Source organism: Chionomys nivalis, chromosome 9 (assembly GCF_950005125.1).
Source record: "Chionomys nivalis chromosome 9, mChiNiv1.1, whole genome shotgun sequence".
NCBI lineage: Eukaryota > Metazoa > Chordata > Mammalia > Rodentia > Cricetidae > Chionomys > Chionomys nivalis.
Window position 1 is genome coordinate 19,345,000 of NC_080094.1, and position 13,173 is coordinate 19,358,172.

General features: G+C 46.0%; 1 protein-coding gene across 1 annotated transcript in view; it reads right to left on the bottom strand.

Moving 5' to 3' along the window:
- Dhx35 (DEAH-box helicase 35) overlaps nt 1–13,173 on the bottom strand; it is a 60,021-nt gene that overhangs the window by 7,672 nt on the left and 39,176 nt on the right. The window contains exons 13-18 of the mRNA XM_057781655.1: nt 12,743–12,867; nt 10,545–10,599; nt 6,392–6,487; nt 4,275–4,369; nt 3,350–3,427; nt 2,014–2,143 (exon numbers count right to left, since the gene is read on the bottom strand). Of these exons, the coding sequence (XP_057637638.1) occupies nt 2,014–2,143; nt 3,350–3,427; nt 4,275–4,369; nt 6,392–6,487; nt 10,545–10,599; nt 12,743–12,867 (579 nt within the window). The remainder of the gene's footprint in view (nt 1–2,013; nt 2,144–3,349; nt 3,428–4,274; nt 4,370–6,391; nt 6,488–10,544; nt 10,600–12,742; nt 12,868–13,173) is intronic.

A 13,173-nucleotide genomic window follows, 5' to 3' on the forward strand; every position in this document is an offset into this window, starting at 1 on the left:
ACAGGTGGTAGCCTTACAGAGCTCTCAAAAATCATTTTACTGAATTTTTTACAGCAGGTTTTGGCAGGGGAAGGGGAGGCTACGCTACATTCTTTTATTTTTTAGAAATTAAATTACTACTTGTGTGTTTTTATTTCTTCTTGGTGAGTTTTATATTCTAATCTTGTTTACCTATCCAACAGGCTCAAGAAAGTCATTCTATAATAAACTTGGTTTTTAATTGCATAACCGTTGGAATACATTTTACTGCTCTCTAACTCCTAGATGCGTTGTAATTTACATGCAATTGCTTGTCCTGTCTGACTGTCGTGATTGTTCCCAGCAGAGATGCTAAACCTCAAGCCTGCATTCTGTCCACCGCCCATCCAGATGCAGCCCCTTCCTCCAGCTGGTCAGAATCCCCATACACAACATGCTCTGTTCTCGTGGGTTGTTTGAGGATAGAAATGCATGCAATAATGGTTTGTGACCATCGAAATCCAGTTTCGTAAAATAATTCCTCAGCACCCCACTCCTGGGCAATGGGATGACAGGGGAAGACAGATGCAGAAGTGAGGCTGTCATTTATCTGCCAGGCGATAGGACCCTGGGCAGATGTTCTCCAGCTGGCAACCCTTACAAGTGTCCTGTTTCTGCATGGTACCGTTGGCAAGCTCTGGTGGATTTCTCCTTCCCTCCACTTATTTCTGCTACTTGCCACTGTCACCCACTGTTACTAAAGTGCCTACACTGTCACTTCTATAAGGCCCTATAGCCTAACATGACAGTCTACGTGTCTCCATGATACCTCTCTTCGCTGCGCTGGGCTCTCAGTGAACCAAGCTATTGTCATAGCCAATCACTTTTTATTAATAGAAAAGCAAACAGCACTTCCTGGGTCCTGGCTCTAACAGGTTTCCCTTAGCCTAAAGCAGCCCAAGTCTCCCAGGGCGCTGAGAGCATGATGTAAGTTAACACACAACACTCTCAGACTGCTGCCCGGTCTATCTAGCACACACGTCTCCCAGAGTGCAAATAGCATGATGTGAACTGACACACGGCACACTCAGCGTACTCAGGAAATGTCAGAGGTGCTTGTGGCACAGCAGGCCAAATGAACTCAGTGTGCCACTTCCTAGAAGTTGGATGCTAGGTCTTTGGCTTGGCGGGCTATAAGCTATGCAATCCTGAAGGTCATGTGGCTCCTCCCAGACCCTCCTGGTTCCTCTGTAAACTAAAGACACCATCAATTGCACACAATACAGTGGGAGACAGAGAATGCAGAGACCCTGACATGGTGCCACCTACAGTGGATGCCACAAATGGTCACCTCGGTCACTGCTACAAGCCAGGATGTCTGGTACAGCCTTACCCTTGAATGCCTAAGCTAAACTTTAATAACCCTGAATGTGAGAAAAACATGCAGTTTTCATGTAATACCTATGAATTTCATTCATTTAAAAGTTAACATTTGGGGGATATTAAGATAGCTCAGCAGGCAAAGGTCCTTACAGACAGCCTTAATACCTGAGTTCAAAACCCAATAGAGGAAAGGTTCAACTCATGTGCCCACCCAACATACACACACACACACACACATACACACATACACACACACATACACACACAATCCTAGCACATATGGAGGCAGGAGGATCAGAAGTTCAAGGTCATTCTCAGCTATAGTAAGGCTGAGGTCAGCACATGCTATATGAGACACTGTCAAAAAATGTAAATTTTTGCAACAACCATCACTATATTGATTATATGTGCAATGATGTGGAAGTTAATAATCCTTAAGCATTTTCACAAGCTTTAGCAATTCGGGGGATGGAGTAACAGCCAATAGGAATTAAAAATGGATCTCTCCATAAGGACGCCCAGCCTTACATTCCCATTGAATGGGTGTAGGAAGCTCGGGATGTAAAGCTGGCTGCAGGTACATGGCCTCACATCAGCCCAGCATGAGAACTGGAGAATCTAACTGTGTGGAGCAGAAAGGGACAGCCACAGGCAGGGACAAGCCACACCCACCTTCACTGGACGTCTTGGGCACCTGGAACTTGACGAGGAGCTTTTTCAACTGTTCTCTCACGGTGGCAGCTCTGACAAGACCCTTGTAATTCAGGAAATGTTCCTGACACCACTGGGAGCTCTTGTTGTGCTGCAGAGGGGCCACACAGAGGAGACAGTCACCGGGTCAGACAGCTCGGCTGACGCAATGCCGTCAACAGGTTACTTTCTCTTCCCCACTTGCCCAACCCCATCTCTAAAGCAGAGGGTAACAACCAAACACGCTGCCAGGGGCCCCCAGCCACACTTCACACTAGCAAGTCAACGGGAACTGACAGACAAGCACAAGTCAATCTAAAGGAGGTCAGCTCCGCTCCCCATGGCTCTTGGTAAGTCTGTTAGCTATGGGAAGCAACACAACACGTGCAGAAACCATTTGCAAATCCTTATCTGCCCTCAAGGGGACTTTTCCACCACAGTGCCTAATTTCCGTACTCTTGAGTCAGACCGTCACATCGTTACATCGTGCTGAGTTTCAGCAGAGGGAACAGAGCTCCAAAATTTGACTTTTAGCCAGGGAAGAAAGCTTTCAAATAAATTTTTAACATGATAACATTTTTAAATGTAATTTACACAGGATTTTTTTTTCAGAAGACAACCAGAGAATGGTCCAATGCCGACCTATAGATGCACTCTTCCGTGGTAAAGCTGGATCGGGAACTTTAGCTACTCACCTACTGAGCAATCATTCTCAGATCTCCGGTAAAAACAAAACTCTGGTATTTCTCTTTTTAAATTATACTAAATTACTAAAAATATGAACTATTATTCCTTTTCCTTTATATTACCTTTTAAAGCTTTGTATCGTTGTTTAGCTTTCAAGTGGAAATTTTAAGTTCTATTAATTGCTCTCAGTTCCACAGAGTACTCAGAATGGAAATTAGCACTGCCCATGGCTAACCAGGAAGAGGATATGTGGATCTAAGCTAGGCTCAGTGAACATGCTCTCTGGGATGCTTTTCAAGATTCAATCCACACAATCGTGCTTCTCAGTCCGTTCATCACATGTTGTCCTTCTTTCCTTATACAGTGCACGAGGTACACTGGGAGGTCACGCTGTCGGCCAGCCTCAAGTGTCATACATAACCAGACAAAGAAAAGGAAACACCCTTAGCCTTTCCCGCAACACTAGTCTCTCCGGAGGGAGGCTGGCAGTCTAACTAACTGGAATGCAGAGGGGTCTCCTGGCCAGGGGTTTATGAACTGTAACTTCTGACCTTGCTCCTAAGGGCATCAGAGTGTGTGCGTGTGTGTGTGCATGTGCGTGTGTGTGATCCTCCAGTGTGGCCATGCTTACTTTGATAAATGCTTCGTACACATTGAGCATGGTGAGATGATCACCCTCCTCCACAGCAAATTTTCGGTGCACTCGAGTCTGTAAAGGATAAAGTTCCATTTAGAAGTTGACTTCCATGAGCCTCTTGCACTGGTGGACATGGTATACTCGAGAAGGGTTGACAGACATCCCCATGTCCTACAACCAAACACTGTTCACTACCTCCTCTTTGGTTCCCTTTAGATCCCATCCTTGAGTTCTTTCTGTGGCAATGATCCTGAATAATGCCACTTGTTTCCTGGGGCTGAGAAGCAGCAGGTACAATACATATGGCGAAGACACCAATCATTTACTTCAGAACTTTATCCTTGAACCAAATGCCACATAATCAAATGCCTCCCTGCCTCCTTCCTTCCTTCCTTCCTTCCTTCCTTCCTTCCTTCCTTCCTTCCTTCCTTCCTTCCTTCCTTCCCCACAGAGTACCACTGTCAACCAAGCTCTGTTCTAAACATCTGGATACAATAATGAACAACAGTGGTGGAAGAAAGACATTACACTAAAAAAATAAATAAAAATAAAAATCAAGCAGAATCTGTAATGTACTAGAGGTAGGAAACATGACAGGGCAGGGAAGGGCTGCAAAAGAGGCCACCGCCATGTTAGACAAAGGGTTTTATACTTTTTCTGAGTCACCTGCATGAGAGGCGGGGTCTTAAAAGGTTAACTAAAGGGACAACAAACAAAACCACTTGGGTGTGAGTGACAGACTCTGCCTCCACAGTATACAGGAAGAGTATAATCATGCTCGTGAAATCTTCCCATTATACACGGCATACTCAGTTGCAATCTAGGATCTTTATACAACTGTCTGCAGTACTTTCTAGGCGAGTTTTGACAAAAATGCGCAAGAGAACAGTGAGAGGAGCTTGGGAGAAGCTGGACTTACTGCCTGAGACTTCTGGTTTGAGGGGAACACAAAGACATTCTGGATCTGCATCATGGCGGCGATGCTCAGGACCTCCTGAGAACAGCCAAAGTTCCCTAGAACACAAGAGGCATGTTTGTAAACATGGCAGCAATGCTCAGGACCTCCTGAGAACAGCCGAAGTTCCCTAGAACACACAAGGCATGTTTGTAAACATGGCAGCAATGCTCAGGACCTCCTGAGAACAGCCGAAGTTCCCTAGAACACACAAGGCATGTTTGCAAACATAGCAGCAATGCTCAAGACCTCTTGAGAAGAGCCAAAGTTCCCGAGAACACACAAGGCATGTTTGCAAACATAGCAGCAATGCTCAGGACCTCCTGAGAACAGTCGAAGTTCCCGAGAACACACAAGGCATGTTTGCAAACATAGCAGCAATGCTCAGGACCTCCTGAGAACAGTCGAAGTTCCCAAGAACACACAAGGCGTGTTTGCAAACATAGCAGCAATGCTCAGGACCTCCTGAGAACAGTCGAAGTTCCCTAGAACACACAAGGCATGTTTCCAAACATAGCAGCAATGCTCAGGACCTCTTGAGAACAGCCTAAGTTACCCAGAACACAAAAGATATGTCTACAAATGGACGACATAGCAAAAAGGAGTGAAGGGCATTTCCCAATGTTTTCCTTCTACTGGGTTGTAAAAATGTAAAATAAGATCATATCTTATGGTTCTTTTTTCAATTCCCTAGCATGTAAGTACTTACCATGCCATGAATGGCTCCATGTGTCCCAACTGAGGATTCTTCCCTGCAGCACTAACGCTGAGGGGCTCCTGATGCCAGACAGGGTGAGCCACACTGACCTGTCACCCAGGGTGGTTCAGTGGCCTGCCTGCTCCCTGCCCTCTATGTGGACGGCTGGAGTCAGGTAAAAGCATAGAGGGAAAGGGAAGAGTGTGTAGGGCTGTGTTGGTGCTAGTGTCCTTCCACTCCTGGCCCAGCTGTGGAGTGGCCTGCCTCTCCTAAGTACTCCTCTGCTCTGGGCACAAGCCTATGGCACAAGGCAATGGAGACGGCATCCTGAGAACAGATTCTGCAGCAGTTCATCAACCAGGACACTACACGGAGCAAACTGCACTCCTGTCTGGGTCTCCACTGCTCTCTGCCTGAAGTATAATGGAGTCCGCTCTTGCTGCACTTAGAATCTCACAGCTAACTTCTAGCACGCTACCTTTGAAACATGCCTTCGTAAACTGCCACCTGATATAACAAAGGCATAAAATACAAACAGGACCGTTCGGGGGTGGGGACAGCTCCTACACTACCAAGATGTTTGTAACTAAAGAAACAGACCTTGCCCTAACTCACATCACAAAAATCTGCAGAGAAACTGGAACTATCTTGGTATGTCGCTTTAGCACATAAAGTCACGCAGTCACTGTGGCACAAAGTGTGATCATTTCTCAGACAATTGAAATTAGCACAGTATTTTGGAAAATACAAGGATGTTCCTCAGAAATCTAAAACAGAATGATCCAGCAAGCCTGCTTCCACATACACCCAAAGGAACTGAAATTGGTATGTGGAGGGAAAAGCACACTCTGGTGTCCACTGCAGGATGAAGACAACATGATACACACAGTGGAGAACACTTATTACACAATATTTAAAGAGTAAATTCTGTCACCCAGGACAATGCAGAAGGCAGTGGAATCTGTTAGGCCAAGTGAGCATTGTATACTTCAGTTACTATGGGAACAGAGCAGACGGGAGCCACGAGAGGCTGCTGAGAGGGGGAGTAGTGATCAAGACTGGAGAAGTTGCGAGAAGGCTACAGCTGAAGGCTGGAGGAGCGAGCTGCAGTGATCTATGGTAACCACATTATGATGTACAGGTCAAATTGCTACGAGAACTCCATAATGTAATGATGGGCTAGTTACCTGGACACAAGCTTTCCACTATGTAAGCACCAAACATTACACTGTGTCTTATAAACACACGGTTCATCATTAGTAAAAAATACTTTATTGCTGTTGTCACTTTTTAAACCATAATTGGCCCCTCTTCCTTCGATGCACAGAATTCAGTTCTCTGGAAACCAAAATAAAGTCAAAAGGAGCTGTCAGGCTCCACCCACCTGATTCCAACAGCATCTTGGCAAACATGGGATTCAGGGGGAACTCCGCGATTCTCATGCCGAGCGGCTCTGTCAGACGACAGTCTTTGTCCAGGCCTGTCAGAAGAACAGAGTCAGAAGCCAGGGACCACTGTGCTGGAAGAGGAACAGCGATGAAAGATGACTCACCGCCACTGACCCAGCCCGACACAGCACCGTTACATCAAAAGAGAAGAGTCACACTGAGCTCAACGCCCAGCTTTAAAAGCTGCTGCTTCTAACGAACTCTGTTCAAGAACTTCATTACAGGCAGCAGCCTGCACTTCCTCGTGTCCCCTCTCCACCCCACAGGATGGTCCACAGAAACCACCCTCTGAGAGAACTGACAGCTGGGAGTGCAAACATGGCCTTTGTCCTCCTCCAGCAGCCACTACCCCTCACTACTCTCCACAGCCCCCATGACATGGGCCCTACTCTCTCGCCTTTTGGATCTTAGTCCATAGCTAAGACCTGACGTGCCACAAATATCCCAAGACAGTGCCTCAAAATCCTGCTCCGCTCACACCACACGAGCAGTCACAAGGCTAGCTGGCCCTGATCCTCCCCTGCCTGAACCAGAGGCTCCTCCATCCTCCACTCCTACCCGCCCCCACCGCCTTCCCCTCAGGCCTCTCTACCAATCCCCAGTATCAGGCACAGGATTCCAAGACACAGATGGCCATTTTAGCCATCAAATAACTGCTCCAAAAGCTTCGAAAGAGAAGTTATGTCCTTTCTGTTTCAACAGAATTGTCTTTTCTGAAACTGGGACTTCCCCAACATTCTCCAGAGTGTTTACACTGGTGAGGACAGAGTCTGCCCGCTACTGTGCTTTCACAACAACCCTTGAGGAAGACAAATGACACACAATCAGCATCCCCTGCTCCTGAGTACACACAGCCCCTGTTATACACTGAGACCTGGGGACCAAACCCTAACAAGACATATACTCTGGGCTAATGTTTGTGGCCCAAGCTGAAGCCCTTCCATATCAGTGGATTGCTTTTAAAGTCACAACTGACTATTCTTTCACGGAGAAAGAAGCAAATATAAGAAATGAAAATGGACCCTTACCACATCACACACACACAAACACACAGACACACACACTAACCAGAACAGATCACAGACAAGAGCTAAAACTCCAAATAAAACTTAGAAGTAAAATGCAGGAGGGTCAGCAATGGCAGTGTCGCCGTCACTTGCTGGCCTGGCTGGTGCCTCGAGGTCTCCCACACACCAAGCACATATTCTACAACTGAGCTAGGACCCCGCCCCACAGCAGGACATCCTTGGACATGGGAACAAAAGCACAGTGACAAAAGAAAAGCTGAGGAAAACAGAGCGACACCGTCAAACTGAGTTACACAGGACACCGCCAAGGAAATGGGGCAAGTATTTACAACAACACAGGGGAGCTATAATCAGAACATGTAAAGAACGCCAACTCAGTAACAACAACAACAACAAAAACAAACAAAAAAAACCAACAAGCAAGCATGTCAGCAAGCAAGCTGAACTGACATTTTGCTGAGCACTATACGGTAAATCTCCATGTCCACAGAGTCCATGCCCTCAGATTCAACCAACTACCGTGGAAATAGTTGAGGAAAACAACTGTCTGAACAATCACACAGACTTTTCTGTTGTCATGGCTCCTTAAACAACACAGGAGAATAACCACTGACAGGCATGTATATCGCAGAATCTACCTAGAGATAGTTTATAGTACATGGGAAGATGTGTGAGTTATGTGCAGAGGCTACATCATTCTACACGAGACTTGAGTACCCTTAGATTTCTGGTAGCTGAAGGGAGTCCTGGAAGGGAATTCCCTGGATACAGAGGGACTAGAGACACTAGTCTTGCAAACTTACAAACAAGCGGGGAGGTTCTCAATATAGTAAGTCATCAGAGACATGCAAATCAAAACTACCAGATACCATTTCAAATCCACTAGGTCAGCTGTGATTCAAAAGACAGACAGTAACGAGTGTTGGCAACGGTGTAGAGAAAGTGATGGGGGGGATGCTGATGTTCATGGCAGCACTATTTATACAGACAAAAAAAAAAAAAAAAAAAACCTCACAATACCCACCAGCTAATGAATAGAAACAAATCACTATTCCATAAACTGGAATAATATTTAGCAGCAAAAGTAAATGTTATACTGATACTCGCTACAACTGAATGATACATGGATGACCTTGGAAAGAGCTAAGTGAAAGAAGCCAATCACCAAAGACAACCTAAGATTCCACTTGTAAGCAATGTTTAAACAAGGCAAATCCATGGAGCCGGCAGGTTAGTGGTTGCTTGAGCCAAGAAAGACAGGAATGGAGAAGGCAGACTTTTAGGAATGGCGAATGCAGACACACATTTCTCTTCAGAATGATGTGAAAATGTTCTAAAATCGGACTGCACTGAAGACAGCGCAGCACTGTGATGCTGGAAGCTCTTGTACAGCAAGCTGTGAATTAACAAACTGCGAGGTATATGATGTGTGCCTTGATAAAGCTACTTTTAAAATACTGAAGACAAATCTCAGGGCAAAGCCTTCACTAAAACTTCCTGACAATGCCCCACTCACAGAACCTCCCAGGAGGTTACCACTCACAGGGCACAGTACATAGCAGAGATGGTAGCTCCTGAGCTGGCACCATTTCCTCTAACATAAGGCACATACTGTATTTTCAAATAAACCAACAGGGCTTCCTCCATACAACAGAGCACTCTTGCCCAAACAAAATCCAGGCTGCTATCTGCCCAACTCCTGTAGGGAACTCAGGAATGAAATGAGAGGGATTTGGGGGTGGGGCTGGAAAAGAAAAGGGGGTCTGAGAACAAGAACTAGGTTCTGCAGAGATCTGCCAGGCTCCGTGTGTCTCTTCAAGTGTGGCCCTGGTGATGGCTGAAGGAACTCAAGCCAGCCCAAGCATGTCAAAAATGGCTCTAGCAGGCCTTGCCTTTCTCCCCCATTCCCTCTGCCTTGCTAACGATCATTAGATTCCATTCCTGAAGCTAGCCCCCATGGTCTATTCCTTTATTTGACCACTTCCTCCTCTTGAGGTTGACTACCAAGTCCAGCTATCAAGGTATTAAAGTCCAGCAATCAAAAGCCCCCTTTCGGCTCACCTAATAAACATGCCCAATTAAAATGAAACACCTCATCCTAACACAGGCTTTCCCGTCTTACTTTTATGAACCATTATTTACCTATGGGCCATATCTGTCTCCCTGCCATCCAGACACAGTCCTTTGTCCCTCTGAGACAAACACCCCTTACTCCTCTGCCTTGTTCCTCCCTTTCCCCCTCACCCTCTATCTCCTGTCTTTGTGTCTTATTCTGGGCCTTTGGGGCAAATAAATCTCCTCTGTGCTGAGAACTTGAGCCAATACCAATCCTTTCATCGGTTATCCACAGTTCCTGCCACAATTTATAAATTATCATATTGGCCATGAGTTACTTTTATCTAATTTCTATTTCAATGGAGTAAATATCACTAAAGAGTTTATGCACATGGGGAGGGCCAATCCCATTCCTAAAGACTCTAAAAATTCTAATGTCAATCCAGTTACCTATGTTGTGGAATATTAGTTGAAGATGTGCTATATTTGTTTACGCTGTGGAACATTTGTTTAATGACGCAAAAACGTGTTACATTCTTTTATTTTGCATTTGTTTAAATCTGTGAAGCTGTGTTACTTTGCCTGTCTAAATATCTGATTGGTCTAATAAAGAGTTGAACAGCCAATAGCTAGGCAGGAGAGAGAAATAGGTGGGGCTAGCAGGCAGAGAGATTAAATAGGAGAAATCTGGCAAGAGATGATAAAAGAGCGAGCAAGAAGAAGAGGAGAGGAGGACATTAGGGACCAGTCACCCAGCAACACAACAAATCACAGAGTGAGAAGTAAAGAAAGGTATACAGAAACAGAGAAAGGTAAAAACCCAAAGACAAAAGGTAGACAGGATAATTTAAGTTAGAAACAAGCTAAGCTAAGGCTGGGCATTCATAACAAAGAATCAGCTTCTGTATGATTATTCCAGAGCTGGTTGGTGCCCACCCCCCAAAAAAAGAACCAACAACAAACATACCTACTATCATATAAGAGAACACATGAGAAATAGGCATACCTCCGAGAGCATAGAGTAACTCCAGGGCCTGAACCATCGATTGTGCTGGCGGGGGCTGCAAAACACATCAAAGTCCTCCTAGGTTAGTCTCTTCGACAAGGAACTGAAAAATGTGATCACTCTGGCTCACTCTCTCTATCACACCCTATCCGCCCAGTCTCCATGCTGCTGGTACCTTAAAATGTGCCTCCCACCTTTGTAGCATCCTTAGCAGTGCCTTCTTCATGACTTCAGCGTTTCAAGCTGCCCTTCCTCATCCCCACTCCATCAGTGGAGACAGTCCCTACTTTAAACCACCCCTCACTACCCTAAGCTCCCCTCAGCCTTCTCATACACTGGGAGCTGCAAATCCTGCAGCACGGGGGGAGTACTAACTTCTACTGCCCAGGCCTCACCATGGTGAGTTATTAACATGTTCAAATTGCTGAGCATGTAGAGAACGCTGATGCTGCAGAGTGTGCAACAAGGCTCATCTCACACTGTGCCCTTCAACACCTCTGCCACCTCTGTCCTTCCCTCTAAAATCCTAATTGAGCACCTCTGGGTGCCAGGCATCAGTGGTCCCTTCTAGGGACGCAGTTGCTAATAATCCAGTTAACAAGATCAATACCATTCCAGACTGCACTGCCTCTCCTCTGAATCTGCAGAGCAACAAATGCACTTTAAGCATTGGAGTGATTTAACTCAATTTCACAGATGAGGAAAGTAACAATTAAAAAAGGGCATCTGAGCAAGGCTTCGCAGCACTCGATGCAGGGTCAGAAGCTAAACTGAGGCCTTTTAGTTGTTGTTCACCAAAGAACAAAGTCAAGCCTAGTCAAGATCTATATCACCTTTCCGGTGGGGACCTACACCTGACTGGTTATATCCAGGGGAGCCAAGGAATCACTGTAATCACTGTGCAAGTCATGCAGTTGGTGAACTAAGCTTCCCTCCGCTACCACTGCGTTCTTCAGAGAGGCAATGTACACACTAGCTCAGCGGAGAGCTCGTGTATCTGGAGATCTACTGTGAGAAAGCAGCAGAACAGCAAAACAGCACATTAGTGCATCTCGGGGCCTGTGGGCACACGGCCTTGTTCCGTGATCTCCGGGCTCTTGCACTCACAGAAGCTCCGGGGTAATTACTTGGGGTCACTACACAATACTCCACCACTGTCACACTCCGCAAAGAAGTCAGCTCTTCTATAAGTCGGCAGGTGACAAATTCTCATGGAGATTACTAACAAACTTAACAGATAAAAAGCTCCAAAAATTATATGAAATATACAGTGATCAATAAGGTGAGGGGAGTGGGAAGATGGGAGGAAGAAGGAACTAAGATTGGTATGTAAAATAAGATTGTTTTAAAAATTAAAAAAAGAGCCGGGCGGTGGTGGCGCACGCCTTTAATCCCAGCACTCGGGAGGCAGAGGCAGGCGGATCTTTGTGAGTTCGAAGCCAGCCTGGTCTACAAGAGGTAGTTCCAGGACAGGCTCCGTAGCTACAGAGAAACCCTGTTTCGAAAAACCAAAAAAAAAAAAAAAAATAAAAAAAATAAAAAAAAAATAAAAAAAAAAGGATAAAAAATAAAGTGACCAATAAAGTTTAAAAAAATCTCCCACATGAGAAACAAGAAGAAGGGTGGATATCACACCTTTCCCACTCAGCCACCACTACATCTGTGCACCAAGAGAGAACAGTGGTGAAAAGGGAGCACCCAGTCCGCCTGTACATGCTGCTGAGACCCTAGCAGAGCCAGGCAGCCATGCATCAGGAGTCCACAGAAGGCCAACAATTCCACTCCGATACCTTCCTGAGGAAATCACTGGAGATACCAGGAGCCAGAGTCTCTCCCAAAGCCTTGAGCTCCCTCAGCTGTGGTACTCTACAGCCAGGCCCATTCACACCCTCTGGGTCTGGTGACAGCTCATTCAGGAGCGGGGCTGGAGGCCCCTTCCACTGTCTCCCTGAGCACTAGTCAAGCTGCCCTGTGACTCTCACTGACTTGCCTTTCCCCCAGAAGAAAGGACAGGAGCAACAGAGGAAGAGGAACTCTGGATTTCTCCGGCTCTCCAGGCCGCCAGATTTGCCCCACAACCCGCACAGGACCAAGTGGCACGTGGTGTTTTAGCTGAGTGGGGAAGAAAGAAGATGGCGTGCCCAATCAGTGTCTTCATACCATAGCCTCATGAGCTCCTCAGTCAGAAGAGGACTTACAGACATGAAGTGAAACCTGAGGACATTGTCGATCCCTAGGGCTTTCAGCTGCAGGATGACAGGGGCCAAATTGCTGCGCTGCATCTCAGGGACGGTGGACTGAGGTAGCTGGTCAAAGGCATCCTCTAAGAACAGGAAATCAGAAACGGATCAAAGGTGACACTCAGATGCCCCATATACCAGCAGTCTTCCTTCTCTGCCTCGAGCAAGATCCCTGTGGTGCTGGGGCCAGATGCACAACACTAAGGCACAAAGTTGTTTCTATGTCTAGGAAGGATCGTTCTATTCAAAAACATATTGGAAAATATATGAAGATATACCTCTTTATATGTGTGTGTGTACACTTATATATTTATATTTGAAAATATCCCCCTTTAAAAAGCATGTTACTTGGCTAGGCGGTGGTGGTACACAACTTTAATCCCAGCACT